Source organism: Pristis pectinata, chromosome 18 (genome assembly GCF_009764475.1).
Source record: "Pristis pectinata isolate sPriPec2 chromosome 18, sPriPec2.1.pri, whole genome shotgun sequence".
Taxonomy (NCBI): domain Eukaryota; kingdom Metazoa; phylum Chordata; class Chondrichthyes; order Rhinopristiformes; family Pristidae; genus Pristis; species Pristis pectinata.
In genome coordinates, this window is record NC_067422.1 from 38,871,389 (window position 1) to 38,892,218 (window position 20,830).

Sequence of the window (20,830 nt, forward strand, 5' to 3'; positions counted from 1 at the left end):
TACCCAGGAAGGTGTAACCTGCCATCCACGGGTGCTGATTCTATTCCAGGGAGGTGCCTGCTCTGCTGGTGAAGTAACCACTATTACTAGGAGGTGTTCACTGTGCCAGGGAGAGGTGATCATTATATCAGGGAGTTTGCCCCTTCCCCAGCTGCCAGTTGTCTTCTGTTATATAGGGACCACCTGTTGGCACACCAGCCATTGTGTGCTGGGTGCCTGCTGGCCCATGCAGGCAACCTATCATGTGGCAGGCAGCTGGTGCTCCCTGTTCCAGCTGCCGTAATTGGCCTCAGCTGCATCACTGAGTTACAACACAACACATTATTCATCCTTTATTCAGTCGCTTCTGTTTCCAACACTGAGCCTTGCCCAAGCTGCTGAGCTAGTCCTCGGCACCAGTGCTACCCACAGACATTAAATGGAATTTTCTCCAAAATATTTATAACCAATCAGGACAGTTACTCAGAAAATTCCTGATAAATGCATTGAAACATAAATACAGAGGATTTTTCGACTCAGTCTGTCAATGGGCCTCTGGGAAATTGGCAGCATTTATATGTTTTTTTGATCAGAATTTCACATCTGAGTCCAAGACACCACCTGGTACTGTCAACAATATTTAACTTTTAGATCTGATAAAACCACAAATGTTTCACAGCCAAAGCTGCTCTTCTTACCAAGGAAAGCCGATGGGGAGACTGTCCCATTGCTCCTGGCAACCATCACACTAATCCCAGTCTCCACAAAGGGAACAGAAAAGCTCACAATCGCAGAACGCTCCTCGTTTATAGTGAGAGAGCCAATGGCCATATCTGCTCTCTGGTAGAACACCTGAAAATGGAAATGAAGCGCACAATGGCCAATGTATATTGAAAAAGAGACACATCTGAATTTATTTAATACAAATGATTTATTTTTATTAAGTTGGGGGGGATTGCTTTGATTTTAATATAAATGGCTTTTACTTAGTGTGAATGCTGAGTGAGACTGGCTGGCTTTTATTAAGGCTCAGCTTTCACAAGTGTGAATGGTTAACATTCCTTTTGAATTAGTGGATTTTATATAGAAAATCAAACCAAAAACTGCAGATGCTAGAAATCTGAAACAAAAACAGAAAACGCTAGAAAAGCTCAGCAGGTCAGGCAGCAACTGTGGTGAGAGAAACGGTCACATTTCAGGTTTATATTGGTAACATATTTGGTATCACTCATGGAAAGGGGACTCATAAGGTGTCCCTTTATGCAGATGAGCTGTTACTTTATATCTCTAACCCAGAGAAATCTATTCCAGCAGTATTATCACTACTTGCTCAGTTTAGTGTTTTCTCTGGTTATAGATTAAATCTTAATAAGAGTGAACATTTCCCACTAAACATGCAAGTCCCAATTTATAAGCAATTACCATTTAGATTAGTGACTGATTATTTTTCGTTCCTGGGTGTTAAAATTACCAAGAAACACAAGGACTTATTTTAAGTGAACTTTTTACCTTTAATTAATTACGTTAAACAATTATTCACTAAATGGTCCCCATTCTCTTTATCATTGATTAGCCGAATTAATGCAGTTGAGATGAATATTTTACCAAAATCTTTGTATCTATTTCAGGCGATTCCAACCTTTATTTCGAAATCCTTTTTCGACACTATTGATTCCAAAATTTTTTCATATATATGGCAGAATAAAAACCCAAGGTAAGAAATATTTACAAAGATTAAAAAAGGATGGTGGTATGGCTTTGCCTAATTTTAGATTTTACTATTGGGCGATTAGTATCAGATACTTAATTTTCTGGGCACAAGATCCAGATGCAACTCCTTGTCCCTGTTGGGTGCACCTTGATTATGAATCAGTGCAAGGATTTTCATTAATTTCTATTTTAGGAGCTTCATTCCCTTTTGCACTTAGTAAATTGAGTAAACAAATGACTAATCCAATAGTTAAACATACAATGTGGATATAGTTTCAATTTCGTAAATTCTTTGGATTGAATAAATTTAATTTATCAAGTCCTATTCAATCTAATCTTTTCTTTCAACCATCTAGAATTGACTCAGATTTTTCCTTATGGAAAATGAAGGGTATAACATGTTTTCGAGATTTATTCATTGACAACTGTTTTTTATCTTTTGAACAGTTGTCTAATAAATACAATCTGCCTAGATCACATTTTTTTCGATATTTACAGATTAGAAATTTTTTAAAAGTTACTTTACCTTTTTTCCCGACACCATATAAAATTGGAATTACAGAAAAAACTTTAGGGCCTGATAGCAATAATTTATGATCGGATTATGAAAATACGTTCAGAGGAACTTGATAAAATTAAGAATGAATGGGAAAGAGAACTCCAGATACTTTTACCTACAGAGACATGGAAGAAAATTCTTCAATTATTTAATACATCTTCTATGTGTGCTAGACACTGATACAGTTTAAGGTGGTCACAGGACCCATATGTCCAAGGACAAGTTACCCTGTTTTTATCATCATTTAAATCCTATATGTGACAGGTGTAATTCGAAGGTGGCTTCCCTGACACATATGTTTTGGTCCTGTCCCCTTTTGGAAAAATATTGGAAAGATATTTTTAACATTATTTCATCTGTATTGAATATTGATTTACAACCTCATCCTATTACTGCAATTTTTGGGTTACCATTGATGGAATAGTAAAATGCTGAGGCTCCTGTACCAATCCTGGTGACATACCATTACATCTTGCCAACAAAAAGTAGTCATTTATGCCTACTCACTGTTTCCTGTAGCCAGCCAATCTTCAATGGCAATTTATATCCTACATCTTTAGCTTTCAATTTTTGCATTAATTTTTGATGCAGCACCTTATCAAATGCCTTCTAGAAATCCAAATATTGTACAGCCATGTTCCCCTTTATCCACAGCACATGTAACTGCTTCAAAGAATTCCAGTAAATTGATCAAACATAATTTGCCTTCTACAAATCCCAACTTGATTTTGCCTGATTACTTAGACATTTTCTAAGTGCTCTGATGGCAAATGTTAAGCTGACTGACCTGTACTTCCTACCTTCTAAATGCAAATCTAGGTAAATTTGGAAAATTACAGCCAATGCATCAACAATCTCACTCAGCACTTCTTTTCAAACCCAAGGATGCAGATCTTCAGGGCCCAGAGATTTGTCTGCCCACAGCTCCAAGGATTTGCTTAGTTCTACTTCCCAAGTGTTTGTAATTTTCCAAAGTTCCTCCTTTCCTACCAGTTCCCAATGTAGAGCAAAATCTGGGATGTTACTTTTATCCTCTATAGTGAAGACTACTGCAGAATACTTGTTTAATTCTTCTGAATCTCCATGTTTTCCATAATTAATTCCTCAGACTCACTTTATGTAGGACCAATGCTCACTTTGTTAACTTTTTTTTAATATCTATAGACACTCATAGCATCTACTTTTTAAATGTTTTTTGGCTGCCTTTATTGTGCACTCTAACTTATTGCTCTTTTATCATATTTGTTCTTTCTTCATATTCTCTCCAATCTTCTGGCCCACCAACAATCTTTGCTTTTTCTTTAAGTTTTTAATACCACCTTTAAATGTTGTAGTTAATCGTCTTGGCCCCAACATCTCTCTCCTTTATGGCTTACTAGGCTTCTGAACATTCAAGACCTGCTTTCTAATATCTATCTTTTCTCCAAAAATGTCCAGGGATTACAGGGTAACACACTCCTGTCTATTTTTCTCCAGAGAACTGTGTGTGCTGTGGCTAAGGTTGACTAAGGCCTTCTGCAGTCTCAGCTACAGGCGCACATTTGTGATGGCCTGCTGTGACATTTGAGGTCAAGGTTGTTATAGCACTCAGTTTCCTATCTTCAGATTCACCCAAGGCAGCAACTGTGGATCTTCATTATTTCTTACAATTTGGTGATCATCATGATATATTACTGATATCACTGATACCTCATACATGACAAAAAATAACATTACCTGAACCAGGTTTGCCTCAGCAGGTGTGGGGATTTGCCAATATTGTTTTAACCTTTGGGAAACCAGCAATCATAGATTGTACTAACGTAAATGCTTTGGATTCCACTTCAGATTCCGCAGCTCTTTATGAACAGCAGAGGTTGGATCAACCATTAGAGTAATGTTCTCAGGGCCTGGGTATACTTTTCAACCTTTTTTGAGCCCAAGAAGTTTCAAACCTCTACGGGATACTTCCATTCCTTAAGAAGTTTGGCTATGACCCGAAAAGCAAATTTTGAAATATAACGCTAATGTGAAATGGTAGTAAAGATTTTTAAAACATGCAGAGTTTCGGCCAGTTTATTAACAGAAATTTGTAAAAATGAAATTACATTTTTACATTAAATTTCATTAATTACCTATCTTGTATTGTAAAAAAAAATGCAACAAGATGTAACAACTATCAGCATTTTTAACATTTGAGCAATTAACAACTTTAATTATAATTAATCACAACTTAATTGTGGTTTAACTATTCAGCAATAATGGAATACCAATATTTTTGGTATTGGAATACCACTGCTCTACTCTTTACACTCATGCCTGTGTGGCTTGGCACAGCTCAAATACCATTTATAAATTCGCCGATGACACCACTGTTGATGGCAGAATCTCAGATGGCCATGAGGAGGCGTACAGGAGTGAGATAGATCGGTTGGTTCAGTAGTGTCACAACAACAACTTCACACTCAACGCCAGCAAGACCAAGGAAATGACTGTGGACTTCAGGAAGGGAAAGTTGGAAGAACACACACCAGTCTTCATTCAGGGGTCAGCAGTGGAAAAGGTGAACAGCTTTGTTCACCTAGCGAAGGGTTAGCAAGTTTGCAGATGACACAAAGATTGGTGGTGTTGTGGATAGTGTCGAAGTGCTGTCGAAGCTTACAGAGGGATATTGATAGGATGCAGAGCTGGGCTGAGAAGTGGCAGATGGATTTCAATCCAGAGAAGTGTGAGGTGGTACACTTTGGAAGGACAAACTCCAAGGCGGAATACAAGGTAAATGGCAGGATTCTGGGCAGGGTAGAGGAGCAGAGGGATCTGGGGGTTCATATCCACAGATCACTTAAAGTTGCCACACAGGTGGATAGGGTAGTTAAGAAAGCTTATGTGATGTTAGCTTTCATAAGTCGTGGGATCGAGTTTAAGAGCCGCGAAGTAATGATGCAGCTTTACAAAACTCTGGTTAGACCACACTTAGAGTACTGTGTCCAGTTCTGGTTGCCTCATTATAGGAAGGATGTGGAGGTGTTGGAAAGGGTGCAGAGGAGATTTACCAGGATGCTGCCCGGATTAGAGAGTATGGATTATGAGGAGAGACTAAGGGAGCTAGGGCTTTTCTCATTGGAGAGGAGGAGGATGAGGGAAGACATGATAGAGGTATACAAAATATTAAGAGGAATAGATAGAGTGGACAGCCAGCGCCTCTTTCCCAGGGCACCCATGCTCAATACAAGAGGGCATGGCTTTAAGGTAATGGGTGGGAAGTTCAAGGGAGACATCAAAGGGAGGTTTTTCACCCAGAGAGTGGTTGGTGCATGGAATGCGCTGCTGGGGGTGGTGGTGGAGGCTGATACGTTGGGCAAGTTCAAGAGATTGTTAGATAAGCGTATGGAGGAATTTAAGATAGAGGGATATGTGGGAGGAAGGGGTTTGATAGTCTTAGGAGTGGTTTGAAGGTCGGCACAACATGGTGGGCTGAAGGGCCTGTATTGTGCTGTATTGTTCTATGGAATCTCGCCATTTATCTGCTTCTGCTTGATATGATCACCTTTGTCACATTAATGGCCAAGCGATCCATTTTGTTCAAATGGAAGGATCCAATGGCTCCCACCACTTTTCAGTGGTTTTCTCAAACTATAGCATGTTTAAACTTAGAAAAAATTAGGAGTGGCACTGTTGATCCTTCACTTAAATTTGAGGAAGTTTGGAGTCCATTTATTCAATATTTCCATATGATATAAGCTGACCTTTTTCAGATCCCTCTCAATAACCCTTGAATGCAGAGGAGAGGAGTTGACGACATAGTAATGTTTCTTTTTCTTTTTAATTGAAGAAATATCAGTCCAGTTTTTTTTGAAGTTTTTTATTTTTTTTGGTATATTATTTTTTTTTTGATTTGGGGGTTCTTCTTTCATATAATTAAATTTCATTTCTTTTCAATCTTTCCTTTTGTATTTGTTCACTTAATAAGAGAGCGGGAGGTCTAGATTACTTTTTTTACTCCTTATGATTATATATTTTAACTGTTATGATTGCTATCCTGATCTCTTTGCACCAGATGTATAATTACTAATGTCATATATATTATTTTGCACTAATTTGAAAATTAATAAAAAGATTGAAAAATAAAGAAAGAGTTACTTAACTATACGTGAGTTACAACATATCTCATGATTTCTTGAAATCAGTTGTGACTCCCAACAGTAAACATTGACCAATATCTCATTAGCTACGACAATCATTGCAAATATATGTTGTTTCCAAAATATTCCCAACCTTCCTGAATAACAATTTCTCACAACAGTTTCTAATTTAAACTTTTTTAATGCTTCCCATCTTCTGTTCTGTGGCACACTCTGCCTTAAATCACAACTCCCACTGCAGCTCCAATGGACACTAGATCTTTCCCTTTCCCTACTGAACCCTTTGAAGCTGGAATATTATTGCCTTGGACTTTCCCTCGCTGTAGTGTTTCCAGCCTTCTCAGTCTCTCAGGCCGCATCTTGGCCAAGATGCATTGGGCTGCCATCAGGCTTTGAGTATCCTCATGCCTGGGATCTCCAGACACTAAACGGCCTCCACAGTGCTGCAGTAATCCTCCTGCAGCATCCAGCTCACTGGGACCCTGGCTCAGGCTGTTTACCAGCTCCATGTCTCAGAGACACTGCCCTCCTCCAGGACTGCACTCTCTCTCCCAGAACAGCAGTATGTACTACAGGTTAACACACCTCGCTACAATACCCCACATCCAGCTCTTCACCTCACATCTTCCCTCCTGAAAACTGTACTCACATCACTCAGAAAAAGCAAGGTCACTGACCTTCCATGCCTTAATGTTCATCAAGGACCATTCATTGCTCCAAGACATCCTAATTCTGGCCCCCGTATAAAAGTTGGGAAGTCATGTTGCAGTTGTAAGGCCACATTCGAGTTTTGTGCAAGTTTTATTTGGTAGCCACATTACAGGAGGATGGGAAGGCTTTGGAGTGGGTGCAGAAGAGGTTCACCAAGTTTTGCTTGGATTAGAGAATATTAGCTACAAGGAGAGGTTGGACAAACTTGGATTGTTTTCTCTGGAGTGTCGGAGGCTGAGGGGTGACCTGACAGAAGTATATAAAGTTATGAGAAGCAGAGACAAGGTAGATAGAGTCTTTTTCCCAGGGAGGAAATGTCAAATACCAAAGGGCATAGGTTTAAGGTGAGAGGGGGAAAATTTAAAGGAGATCTACATGGCAAGTTTTTTTACACAGAGAGTGGTAGGTGCCTGGAACGTGCTGCCTGGGGAAGTGGGTGAAGTGGATGTGATGGCAACGTTTAAAAGGCATTTAGACAGACACATGAATAGGCAAGGAATTGAGGGATATGGCAGATCTGTAGTATAAACAGGCATCGTGGTTGGTACAGACATCATGGGCCTACATGCCTGTTCCTGTGCTGTGCTGTACTGTACTGTTTGTTCTCTGTTCTATGTATCACGTTACAGTCTCCTCATAGGAGTCCTAGTCTGTGGTTCCTGGCATAGGTAAACTTGCCAGCATTTCATACATCTCCAGCCCCATGGTAGCATTGCTGCCTTCTTTTCATACATGGTCACAGCATGCTGCTCTCCGTCCTTCCTGGGACCTCAACAACATCATTTCTCTCAGTAATAGAACACAGAACAGTACAGCACAGGAACAGGCCCTTCAGCCCACAATGTCTGCATTGAACGTGATGCTGAATTAAACTAAATCCCTTCTGCCTGTACATGATCCATATCCCTCCATTCCCTGCATGTTCGTGTGTCTAACAGCCACTTAAAACACCACAATTGTATCTGCTTCCACCACTACCCCTTGCAACCCGTTCCAGGCACCTACCACTCTCTGTATATGTGTATATACTCGACATTTCTACCCTGGGAGAAAGATTCTGACTGTCTACCCCATCTCATAACTATGAGACTGCCTCTCATAATCTTATAAACTTCTATCAGGTCCTCCCTCAGCCTCCGCCGCTCTAGAGAAAACAACCCAAGTTTGTCCAAACTGTCCTTATAGCTCGTACCCTCTAATCCAGGCAGCACCCTGGTAAACCTCTTCTGCACCCTTTCCACAGTCTCCACATTCCAAAGCCTCCACATTATTCCTGTAATGGGGTGACCAAAACTGCACACAATACTCCAAGTGCAGCCTAACCAAAGTTTTATACAGCTGCAATATTACTTCCTTATTCTTATACTTAGTGCCTCGACCAATGAAGGCAAGCATGCCAGGTGCTTTCTTTACTACCCTATCGCATGGCGTGGCCACTTTCAGTGAGCTATGGACTTGGACCCCAAGATCCCTCTGTACGTCAATGCTGTTAAGGGTCCTGCCATTAACTGTATACTTTCCCCTTACATTTGACCTCCCAAAGTGCAACACCTCAAATTTGTTTGGATTAATCTCCTCCTGCCATTTCTCTGCCCATATCTGTAACTGATGTATATTCTGCTGTATCTTTGACAGCCCTCTACACTGTCCACAACTCCACCAATCTTTGTGTCGTCTGCAAACTTAATAATCCACCCATCTACATTTACATCCAAGTCATTTATATGTATCACAAACAACAGAGGCTCCAGCACTGATGCCTGCGGAACACCACTGGTTATAGACCTCCAGCCAGAATAATACCCTTCCACCGCTACCCCCTTGTCTTCTATGGGCAAGCCAATTCTGAATCCAAACTACCAAGTCACCATGGATCCCATGCATCTTAATCTTCTAGATCAGCCTACCATGAAGGACCTTGTCAAATGCCTTACTAAAATCCATGTAGACAGCATCCACTCCCCTACCCTCATCTATCACTTTTGTCACCTTCTCAAAAAACTCAATCAAGTTTGTAAGACATATCCTGCCCTGCACAAAGCCATGTTGACTGTACCGAATCAGAGCATGTTTTTCCAAATGTGTATAAATCCTATCCTTAAGAATCCTCTTCAATAGCTTTCCTACCACCTATGTGAGGCTCACCAGCCCAGAATTTTCCTGGATTATCCCTATTTTCCTTCTTGAATGAAGGAACTACAATTCTCCAGTACTCCAGGACCTCATCTGTTGCTAGTGCAGATACAAAGATCTTTGTCAAGTCCCCAGCAATCTCCTCTCTTGCCTCTTTCAATAACCTGAGGTATATTCTATCAGGCCCTGGGACTTATCCACCTTGATGCTCTTCAAAAGATCCAACACCACTTCCTTTTGATCTCAAAATGCCCTCGCACATGTAGTGTGAAAAGTCATGGCTGTCACAACACTGACCCCTCTGGTCGGATGACAGCATTGCTCATCGGGTCAGAAGACACACCGCTGTCAATCAGGGTTTGGCTCCACCCCACCCATCAAGTGCACACCTGAACAATTGACCCGTTCAAGCACCTTTGTCCTTGCTGGCACCGAGCCATTGGCCCTTTTGAATGACCTGGGCTGGACCAGCCAGCCCTCCAGCAGTATAAAAAGTGCCACATGCTTGGTTCTGCCTCTTTGTCTTCTTGGAGGGATGTTGAGGTAAGCTGTGCACTGCAAGGGTAATTAGTTAAGGATCCCTGGGAGCTAACAGCCGATGCTTGCACTGAGTCAAGGAGGGTGGCAGGTGTCGTATTGTTTCTTCCTTGATTTGTTTGTACACAGTTTGTTGTGTGTGTGTGTTTCTCCTATTGTGATTTCCCCCATGTTTTGCAATCACCCGTGTGCGAGTGTGCATCTGTTCCCATTCAGTCTGTTCCTGTGTTTGTCTTTGATTAAATCATTTTTAAAACTCCAAAGACTGTGTCCAGAGTCCTCTACCTTTGAGACCTCAAATAACCTTTTCTCGTAACAGCACATTAGAATGCCCCACACTGGTCTCACTATCCTCTATGTTCTTCTCTTTGATGAATACTGATGCAAAGTACTTAATTAGTGCTTCACCCTCATCCTTTAACTCCAAACATAAATTCTCTCCTTTATCCTTGGGTGATCCCAAATCCTCAATGGTTCCATGTATAGAGAAAATAGCTAAGATCTCTCATACTTTTCCAGCTCATCAAGGTATCTGCCATGTCCACTGCCTGCTATCATCAGCAATGTATAGAGGTCTCTGGTCTCCTTTCCCTTGCACTGCTCTGCTACTTCCTCAAAATAATATTCCATCCTTGCTGCCAGTGTAGCATCTGCAGATTCTCCCACATTGCTGTTAAATGAGACATGTCAAGATAAACATACTTCTAAACAAGCATCCTTCCTTACTTAACTGGTGAATCAGGATCAGGTTTATTATCACTAACGTAAGTCATGAAATTTGTTGTTTGTGGCAGCAGCACAGTGCAAGACCTAGAGAACAACACCTAACTAACAGCAGTGGCTGATACAACAACGTATCCAAAGTCATGCCAGATGGTACACAAGGTTCTTAAAGGTATACACACTATAATTAGTGTAAGTGTTATATATTTATATTGCCCAGATACTACTTATTGACAATAGTTTATATTGGGTATAATAGTACGGGTTGCATTCATGGGACTTATGGTTGGGGGCACAAGTACATCCACAGACCCTGAAGTCAAGCCTAAGTCCATGAACTGGAACCAATCCCAGGCCCAATATTAAATGTGCATCTCCAGGACTGAGTTGAGGTGACTTGAAATTTTCTCCAAATTCCAGCAAAAATTGGTGATTTTAATAACCCAGAGAGTTCCAAGGTGTGATACTGAGATTGTGCAAATGTGTATTTGTTTAGACTGAGTGACTCATGCAGGATTTAGCACGAGTGTGCCTCAAGTCATCTATGTCATTTTGGTGCAAGCAGTTTTCATTTAGTGTCAATGTTTATATTATCTGTAACTGTTTCTTCATTTGACTGTATTTGGCTTATATTTATTCAGAAGTAGACTGTATTTAATAGTCTGCACTCAGCAAATATGAATGGTCTGTATTTATTTCAGTGCTTGTAGTTTCTAGATATTCTGTGACTTGGTTCATACTTGTGCAGTATGAGAGGTTTGCATTACATTCACGTATGTCAAACATTTAATTCGCATGACAGCTTTGTATTTATTTGAATTAAGTTTGTGTGGTCCTGATTTGGTGATTTGTGTGATGTGATTGCTCTGTGTTTACTGAATGCCAACAGCGTTTATCTGGTATGACTGTTCTGCGCTCAGTCTGTGTTTGAATCCACTGAATCAGTCCGCTACCCCTACTGTTAAATCAAGAGCTCTGAGTGACGAGTGGCATACTGTGTGACTGTGGAAAAGGTAGTCCTTCTCTTTGTCCTTAACTTGTAAGTAGCCTTTAGTGTGTTTAATTACACTCTCCTCTCTCCACACCTCTGCCCTTGCTCAGGACTCCCTTGCTCAATTTCATTCATACCCACCCAGTCACAGGCAGAGAATCACTGGGTAGTGACCACCTTTCCTGCTCCCCACCATATCCCCATAGACCTTTGTCCTCTTGCTATTTCTCACCTGTGCACTGATCCATTGACAGCATTACCTGAAGGCAGCATTTAGGTGACACAGCGGCACAGCTAGTTGAGCTACTGCCTCACAGCTCCAACAACCCATCACAGCTCCAACAACCCAGAGTCAATCCTGACCTCGGGTGCTGTCTGTGTACACGTTTTCCCTGTGACGTGTTTCCCTTGGGTGCTCCGGTTTCTTCCCACATCCCAAAGACATGTGGGTTGGTAGGTTAATTGGCTACTGGTGTGCAGGTGAGTGGTAGCATCTGGGTGGAGTTGATGAGAATGTGAGAAGAATAAAATAGGATTAGTGTGGGATTAGTGTAAATGGGTGCTTGATGGTTAGTGCAGATTTGATGGGCCAAAAGGCCTGTTTCCGTGCTGTATGACTCAAGCATCAGTTTCCTTCTGTGCAACAGCTGCCCCAGGTTTACCTCAGCATCCCCTCCCATGGCCCTCCACTGCCTCACAGTGACGCATGTCAAAATCTGCTCCAGGTCACTGCTGGGAAGGCACAGACACTGTCATGTGATGCCTCCCAAGGCTCCACTCTTAGCCACTGACCACATCTTCAGCCCTGCTAACTGAGAGTGAATCAGGCTGGCTGAACATCAGTACCATACCTGACCTTGAGATGACCTCTCAACCACATGTCCAAGGCATCATTGAGACCAGCTACTTCTACCTGTAAACATCATCCAACTCCACTTCTTTGCTGCTGAAACACTTAGCCATGCCTTTATTGCCTCTAACTTTGACCAATCCAAAGCATTCCAGGCCTAGCCCCTACCTGGAAACTTCAGCTCATCTGAACTCTGTTATCTGTCTGAATCTGCATCAGATCCTGCTCACCCTTTACCTCAGTGCTTGCTGAATCACAGTGGCCCAAGGTTCAGCAATGCCTCGTACCTGGTTTGAAAAATGACCTCATTTTTCTTTTCAAATATCTTCCCCCAAACTCTGTAGCCTTCACTAACTCTACAGTATCTAGACAGTGCTGGGCAAAATTATTGGCATCCACTGAGGGACCCTATTAATCTTCAGTTGGAAAGGCGTTGGTTGTTTATGAATTGATTTGTTAATGGTGGTCTGTATTTGACTAATGAGACCCTTTTTGACAGGGTTACAAGGAGGGGTAATGAGGGTAATGCGTTTGAAGTTACCTACATGGATTTTTACAAAATGTTTGACAAGGTTCAACATGGCAAACTCGTCAGAAAAGTAAAAGCCCATGGGATCCAAGAGAAAGCATAAAGTTGGATTCAATATTGGCTTGGCTTAGCAGGAAGCAAAGGGTAACAATTGATGGAAGATTTAGCAAATGGAAAGCTGTTCCAGTGAAGCTCAGTGCTTTCCATGGTATTTATCAATGTTACACCATATGGTTGTTTGATAGTAGGGAGGTTAGGTGGGCACAAAAGTGGTAAATTGAATTTAATCCTGTGAATGTGAGAAATGCAATTGGAGAGGGTGAACACAACAAGGGAATACATGATAAGAAGGAGGATCCTGAGATGTGGAGAGGAATACTGGGATCTGGGAGTGTATGGTATGGGGAAGTCTGAATACCTCCTTATTGATTGGCATGGACTGAGTGAGAAAATGGTCTCTATCTGTTCCATTAATTGTCAATTTTTAAATCGCTGCACCACTGGCACCTCTGCTTTTCACTGTCATGAAATTCCCACCCGAACCCTTCCATCTTCCTTTCTTCAAGAAATTTCTTAAAACCTCCCTTTTTCACTGAGCTTTTGATCACTTAATTATGGATTAATTATCACTTAATTCTCACATACACAAGGCCCTTAGGGTGGCAAATGGAAGTTGCTCATTTGCTCATTTTAAATTCATGGCATTTAAGGTGTTGCCTCTTTTCACATTATACCTCCCAGGGTGTCAGCATCAGATTCCATCCGCCAGCTTTCTTTCCATTTCGCCATCCTGAAGCTCACCCATATCTCATCACCATCTGCTGCTTTGCCATGTTTCACATAATCTAAAAACATTTTAATTATATTCCCTGCACCAGAAACAGGTAGCCTATAAAAATCTGAGAGATGGACCCAAAGCCCTCCTGTACAGGATACCTCACAGACCATCTGCCAACCTGTGAAAATCCCACCCATCACCTTGAGCATTTCCTGTCACTGAGCCAGTTTTGTATCCACACTGCCACCTTTCCTTTAATTCCCTGGATTTCCATTATCTTAATAAAGCCTCACATCTGGCAGTTTGTTGAATGCCTTCCAAGAATTCAAATATACATCCATTTCACTACCCTGATCAACCTTCACAGTTTAAACTTCAAAAATTTAATCCCATTAGTCAAATATGATTTGACTTTAACAAATCCATGCTCAGTTTCCTTGATTAATCCATGCCATTCCAAATAAGTTTATTTCTCCCTGATAATGGTTTCCAGTAACTTCCCCACCACCAGTGTTGGAATAACCAGCCAGTAGTTTCTTGGTTTATCTCTCTCCATTTATTCACTGAGAGATTTATATTTAGTATGATCAGCATGTGTTTTTTGAATTTTGTTTGTTGTCTATATGGTTTGAATTTATATAGCATGTACGGTCTATGCACCAAGCTCTCAATTACCATCGCAACCCTGACCACAAAAAAAATCAGCCATTAACCACACTGCCACCTCAAAGACCACACTCTCCCAATGACCATCCACTGATCAAACTACAATCCCTGTTCTCACTCTGACCTATGATCCATACTCATCATTGTCCATAATAAGACATAGGAGCAGAATTAGGCCATTTGGCCCATCGAGTCTGCTCTGCCATTCGATCATGGCTGATTTATTTTTCCCTCTCAATCCCATTCTCCTGCCTTCTCCCTGTAACCTTTGATACCCTTACTAATCAAGAACTTATCAACCTCCACTTTAAATATACCAAATGACTTGTCTCCACAGCCGTCTGTGGCAATGAATTTCACAGATGCACCATCCTCTGGCTACAGAAATTCCTACTGATCTCTGTTCTAAAGGGATGTCTTCCTATTCCGAGGCTGTGCCCTCTGGTCCTAGACTCTCCCACTGCCGAAAACATCCTCTTCACGTCCACTCTATCCAGGCCTTTCAATATTCAGTAGGTTTCAGTGAGATTCCCCCATCCTTCCAAACTCCAGCGAGTACAGGCCCAGAGCCATCAAACGCTCTTCACACGTTAACCCTTTCATTCCTGGGATCATTCTCTTAAACCTCCTCTGGACCCTCTCCAATACCAGCACATCCTTCCTTGGATGTGGGGTCCAAAACTGCTCTCAATACTCTAAATGTGGTCTGACCAACACATTATAAAGCCTCAGCATTACATCTTTGCTTTTATATTCTAGTCCTCTCAAACTGAATGCTAACATTGCATTTGCCTTCCTTACTACTGACTCAACCTGCAAGTTAACCTTTAAGGAATCCTGCACTAGGACTCCCAAGTCCCTTTGCACCTCTGATTTCTGAATTTGCTCCCTGTCTAGAAAATAGTCTATGCCTTTATTCCTTCTACCAAAGTGCATGACCATACACTTCCCTACGCTGTATTCCATCTGCTACTTCTTTGACCATTCTCCCAACCTGTCCAAGTCCTTCTACAGACTCCCTGCTTCCTCAATGCTACCTGCCCCTCATCCTTTGTATCATCCGCAAACATGGCCACAAAGCCATCAATTCTGTCATCCAGATCATTAACATAATGTGAAAAGTAGCGCACCCAACACCGACCCCTGTGGAACACCACTAGTCACTGGTAGCCAACCAGAAAAGGCCCTCTTTATTCCCACTCTTTGCCTCCTGCCAGTCAGCCAATCTTCTATCCATGCCAGTACCTTTCCTGTAATACCATGGGCTCCCATCTTGTTTAGCAGCCTCTTGTATAGCACCTTGTCAAAGGCCTTCTGAAAATCCAAGTAAACAACATCCACTGACATTCCTTTGTCTATCCTGCCTGTTACTTCCTCAAAGAATTGCAACAGATTTGTCAAGCAAGATTTCTCAAGGAAACCATGCTGACTTCAGCTTATTTTATCATGTGCTTCCAAGTACCTTGAAACCTCATCCTTAATAACCGACTCTAACATCTTAACAACCACTGAAGTCAGGCTAACTGGCCTATAATTTCCTGTCTTTTGTCTCCCTCCCTTTTTATAGAGTGGAGTGACATTTGCAATTTTCCAGTCCTCCAGAACCACTCCTGAAAGATCACTACTAATGCCTCCACAATTTCTTCAGCTACCTCTTTCAGAACCCTGGGGTGTAGTCCATCCGGTCCAGGTGACTTATCTACCTTCAGACCTTTCAGCTTCCCAAGCACCTTCTCCTTAGTAATAGCGACTACACTCACTTCTGCCCCCTGACTCTCTCAAATTTCTGGCACATTGCTGGTGTCTTCCATAGTGAAGACTGACACAAAATACTTATTCAGTTCGTCTGCCATTTCTTTGTTCCCCATTTTCCAAAGGTCTGATGTCCACTCTTGCCTCTCTTTTACTCTTTATATATCTGAGAACTTTTGGTATCCTCTTTTATATTATTGGCTGGCTTACCATATTCCACTTTTTTTCTCGCATTGCTTTTTTTAAAAAGCTTCCCTATCCTCTAGCTTCCCACTAATTTTTGCAATATCGTATGCCCTCTCTTTTGCTTTTATGCTGTGTTTGACTTCCCTTGTCATCAGCCATGGTTGCCTCATCCTCCCTTTAGAATTCTTTCTGCTTCTTCTTTGGGATGAACTGATCCCACCTCTTGAATCACTCCCAGAAACTCCTGCCATTGTTGCTCTACTGTCATCCCTGCCAGGGTCCCCTTCCAGTCAACGTTGGCCAGCTCCTCTCACGCCTCTGTAGTTACCTTTACTCAACTGTAGTACCGATACATCCAATTTTAGCTTCTCCCCCTCAAACTACAGGGTGAATTCTATCATGTTATGATCACTGCCTCCTAAGGGTTCTTTTACCTTAAGCCCCCTAATAAAATCTGGTTCATTGCACAACACCAAATCTAGAATTGCCTTTTCCCTAGTGGGCTTGACCACAAGCTGCTCTAAAAAGCCATCTCATAGACATTATATAAATTCCCTCTCTTGGGATCCAGTACGAATCTGACTTTCCCAATCTACCTGCATATTTGAAATCTCCCATGACCACTGTAACATTGCCCTTTTTACATGCCTTTTCTATCTCCTGTTGTAATTTGTACCCCACATCCTGGCTACTAATCGAAGACCTGTATATAACTCCCATCAGGGTCTTTTTACCCTTGCAGTTTCTTAACTCAACCCAAGGATTCTACATCTTCTGATCCTATGTCATTTCTTGCTAAGGATTTGATTTCATTTTTTACCAACAGAGCCACCGCACCCCCTCTGCCCACCTGCCTGTCTTTTCAATAGGATGTGTATCCTTGGATGATCAGCTCCCAGCTGTGATCTTCTTTCAACCACGACAATGATGCCCACAATGTCGTACCTGCCAATTTCTAACTGCTCTATGAGCTCATCTACCTTATTTTGTATATGGCGTGCATTCAAATATAATACCCTCAGTCCTGTATTCACCACCCTTCTTACATTTGCCTCCACATTGCCTGAAGTTAAATTCTTATCCCTTCCTAAATTTTCTGTCTTATTTATTCTGGAGACTTCAGTAACCTCTCCTGCACTCTCCTTCCCTTTTACTTTATCCATACTTTTCCAATCTGTTCAACCCACCCCCCTACTATTTAGTTTAAAGCCCTATCCACAGCCCTAGTTACACAATCTGCCAGGACCCTGGTCCCAATGTGGTTCAGGTGGAGCCCGTCCCATCGGAACAGCTCCCTCCTTCCCCAATACTGACGTCCCATGAATTCAAACCCACTTCTCCCACACCAGTCTTTGAGCCACACATTTAACTCTGATCTTACTGACTCTGTGCCAATTTGCATGTGGCTCAGGTAGCAATCCAGAGATTAGTACCTTTTTGTTCTGCTTTCTAATTTAGTCCCTAGCTGCTCAAATTCCCTCAGCAGAACCTCTTTCCTTGTTCTATCTATGTCATTGGTACCCACATGGACCACAACAACTGGATCTTCCCCTCCCATTCCAAATTCCTCTGCAGGTCAGATGAGATGTCCCGAACCCAGGCACTAGACAGGCAACACAGTGTTTGGGACTCTCAATCTTTGCAACAGAGAGATGTCTATTCCCCTGACTATACTATCCCCAATTACAACTACATTTCTCTTCTCTCCCTGCTCTTGAATGGCTCCCTGAACCACTGTGCCACAGTTCAGTTGCTCATCCTTCAGCCCCCACTCTCATCTGTACAGGTAGCAAGAATCTCAGACTGTAGCTCAAGGGCTGAGGCTCCTCCAGCAGTACCTCTTGGATCTCCCTACCTGCCTCACTTTCAGTCACATCTTCTTGTCCCTGACCACAGACCGAATTTGAAGTAGTTAATCTAATGGATGTGACTGCCTCTTGAAACACGGCATCCAAGTAATTCTCCCCTCCCTGATGCGTCGTAGTCTTTGAAGCTCAGATTCCAGGTCATCAACTTTGAGCCCGAGTTCCTCAAGCAACCAACACTTGCTGCAGATGTGATTACCAGAAACCACAATAGGGTCCATCAGCTCCCACATCATGCAGCTGCAACACATCAACTGATCATGATCCTCCTCTCCCCATGACCTCCTTTGGAATGTGAACTGGAGGTATACATACATATATACATAAAAACACATGAAGTGATGACGTCATTGCATCCTCTGACCTGAGGATTTATTTACATATAATACATAAATTCGCCTCACTGCTTTCCCTCTTTGAAGACACTTTTCACAGACACAGTCATTACTGATCTAGTCTATTAACTGGCTTCTGTAATCAGAATGATAGCTGAGCACTCCTGAGGTTGTGCTTGTTCCTGGTACTGAGGAATTTGTAATCTCCAGACCTGACACACTATTGTCCTCTGGCTTTTGAACGGTAACTGACTCCATATCAAGGTCTGGAATCAATCCATCAGTATAATTACTTCAATCTCTTCAGGTAGATAATTTCAGACATGATTTTCCTTTCTGTATCTGACATACTATTCCACTGAGGTCCCATTCCCAGCTCTCCTACTTGCTCACTGGTCTGACTCTTAATCTCTCAGTGGAAACTCTTTTTCTCTTGTTTGTTGTATAAAGAGAGATTAAGCAGGCTGGATTTACAAAATTCCTAGGTGCAGGGATGATGTCTCTTGGCTGGGGTGTCTAGAACCAGGAATTACAATTTTAAAATAATTCAGGACAGGGATCAACAATTTCTCAAACTGACATTGAGTTGCCTGATTAACCACAATTGCTGTTCCTGTGATATCTGCATCTACAGTTGCAACATGAAATCGAACTTTGACCACAACATCAGATGATTCATGTGGTAACCTAGACAGAGCAGTCCAATCAGTTTCTGCTCTCATTAATCAATCTTTGTTTATTATCACTGGTCAGCCAGTGGTACACCACCAGGTGCAGTGCCTGGTGTGCTATAATGGCCAGAGTCAGGAACTCAAGACTCTGGCCATTATAGCACACCAGGCACTGCACCTGTCCCAGGTCTTACAAAACCCATCCTAATGACCAAATTGCTTGCCATGTGTGTCCTTCCTGTAACAAAACCTTGTATTGCTATGTTGATCCACATCTCTAATGACTTCCTGTCAATCAAGACTGACTTTGAAATCCTAATGTCTCTGCAACAATGATTCCCTCTCTGACTTCTTATGGGAAGCTCGTTCTCTCCATGCTGGTGCTGATTTCAAGACTGCACTCCTGTCTGTTGCCTGTGTTTCATTTTATAAACTATTGCTGTGTGTGCTCATTTTGGTTATGCATAATGTTTATGTTCTTTAAAAATAACACTGTTGGGGAATGAATGCCGGTACATCTGTAACAGTAACTCTGCTTACTTGCAGTCACACAAAACTACAGAATTCCCTGGCATTCTTGGCTGCCACCTCCATGCAAGTCACTATCCTGCACGTCAAATCAAATGCAACATTTCTGTGCCTAACATGTTCAACTTAATGTAGTCTAAGAGACCAAATGATTGAATTTAACAATTTCAGGAAACCACTCCTTTTCTCTCCCTCCACAGATGTGGCTGTACCTTTGTTTCAATTTGCTTCCTTATTTTCTTCTATCTCTAAATGGTGTTTTTTAAAACAAGTGTTACCTTGTCAACTTCAGTCTGCACCCTATCACAGACATTCCCTCAGTTTCCTCTGGCCTTCTCCCTTCTCTGCAACTTAAAACATGCTTATCTTCTCACTTTTCCAGTTCTGATGAAGGATGTTTGACCTGAAACATTGGCTGTTTCTCTGCTCACAGATGCTGCCTGACTTGACTATATCCAGCGTTCTGTTTTCTTTTATGATTTCTAGCATGTGCAGTTTTTTTGCTCCAATTCCCTAGGCATGGTGATTGCATCATATAATGACATCACTGTGTACTCCAAACAAGTGACACATTTACACATGACACAATCACCTGGATCCAAACCCTTCACTCTGACATCTGATTCCATTGTTACAATGAGTATGTAACAAACCGGAGGTGATTAGGGAACTAAAGGTAAAAGAACCATTGGGAACTAGTGATCACAATATGATTGAGTTCAGTTTCAAATTTGAAGGAAAAGCTGATAACTGGTGTATCGATATTTCAGTGGAACAAACGAAATTAGTGGTATGAGAGAGGAGTTTGCCCAAATTGATTGGAAGAGTAAGCTAGCTGGAGGGATGGCGGAACAGAAATGGAAGGAATTTCTACAAGTAATAAGGAAAATGCAGGATAGATATATTCCAAGAAAAAAAGGTTTTGAATGGAAAAAAGGCACAAATGTGGATAACGAGAGAGGTGAAGGCTAAAATAAAAAGGGAGGGCATACAAGGAAGAAAAAATTAGAGGGAAAACAAGACTGGGAAACTTTTTAAAAACCTGCAGAAAGAAACTAAGAAGGTCGTTAGGAAAGAAAAGATGAACTATGAAAGGAAGTTGGCAGATAACATTCAAAAGGATACTAAGTTTTTAAATATATAATGAGTAAAAGAGACACAGGTTGATATAGGACTAATCGATAACAGTGCAGGAGAGATTATAAT

The 20,830-nt window shown here is 41.7% G+C and overlaps 1 protein-coding gene across 3 annotated transcripts in view; it reads right to left on the minus strand.

Moving 5' to 3' along the window:
* LOC127579755 (glutamate receptor ionotropic, NMDA 2C-like) overlaps window positions 1-20,830 on the minus strand; it is a 74,503-nt gene that overhangs the window by 18,085 nt on the left and 35,588 nt on the right. For all 3 annotated transcript variants that reach the window (XM_052032649.1, XM_052032651.1, XM_052032650.1), the window contains exon 7: window positions 678-831. In XM_052032649.1, coding sequence (XP_051888609.1) covers window positions 678-831 — 154 coding nt within the window. The remainder of the gene's footprint in view (window positions 1-677; window positions 832-20,830) is intronic.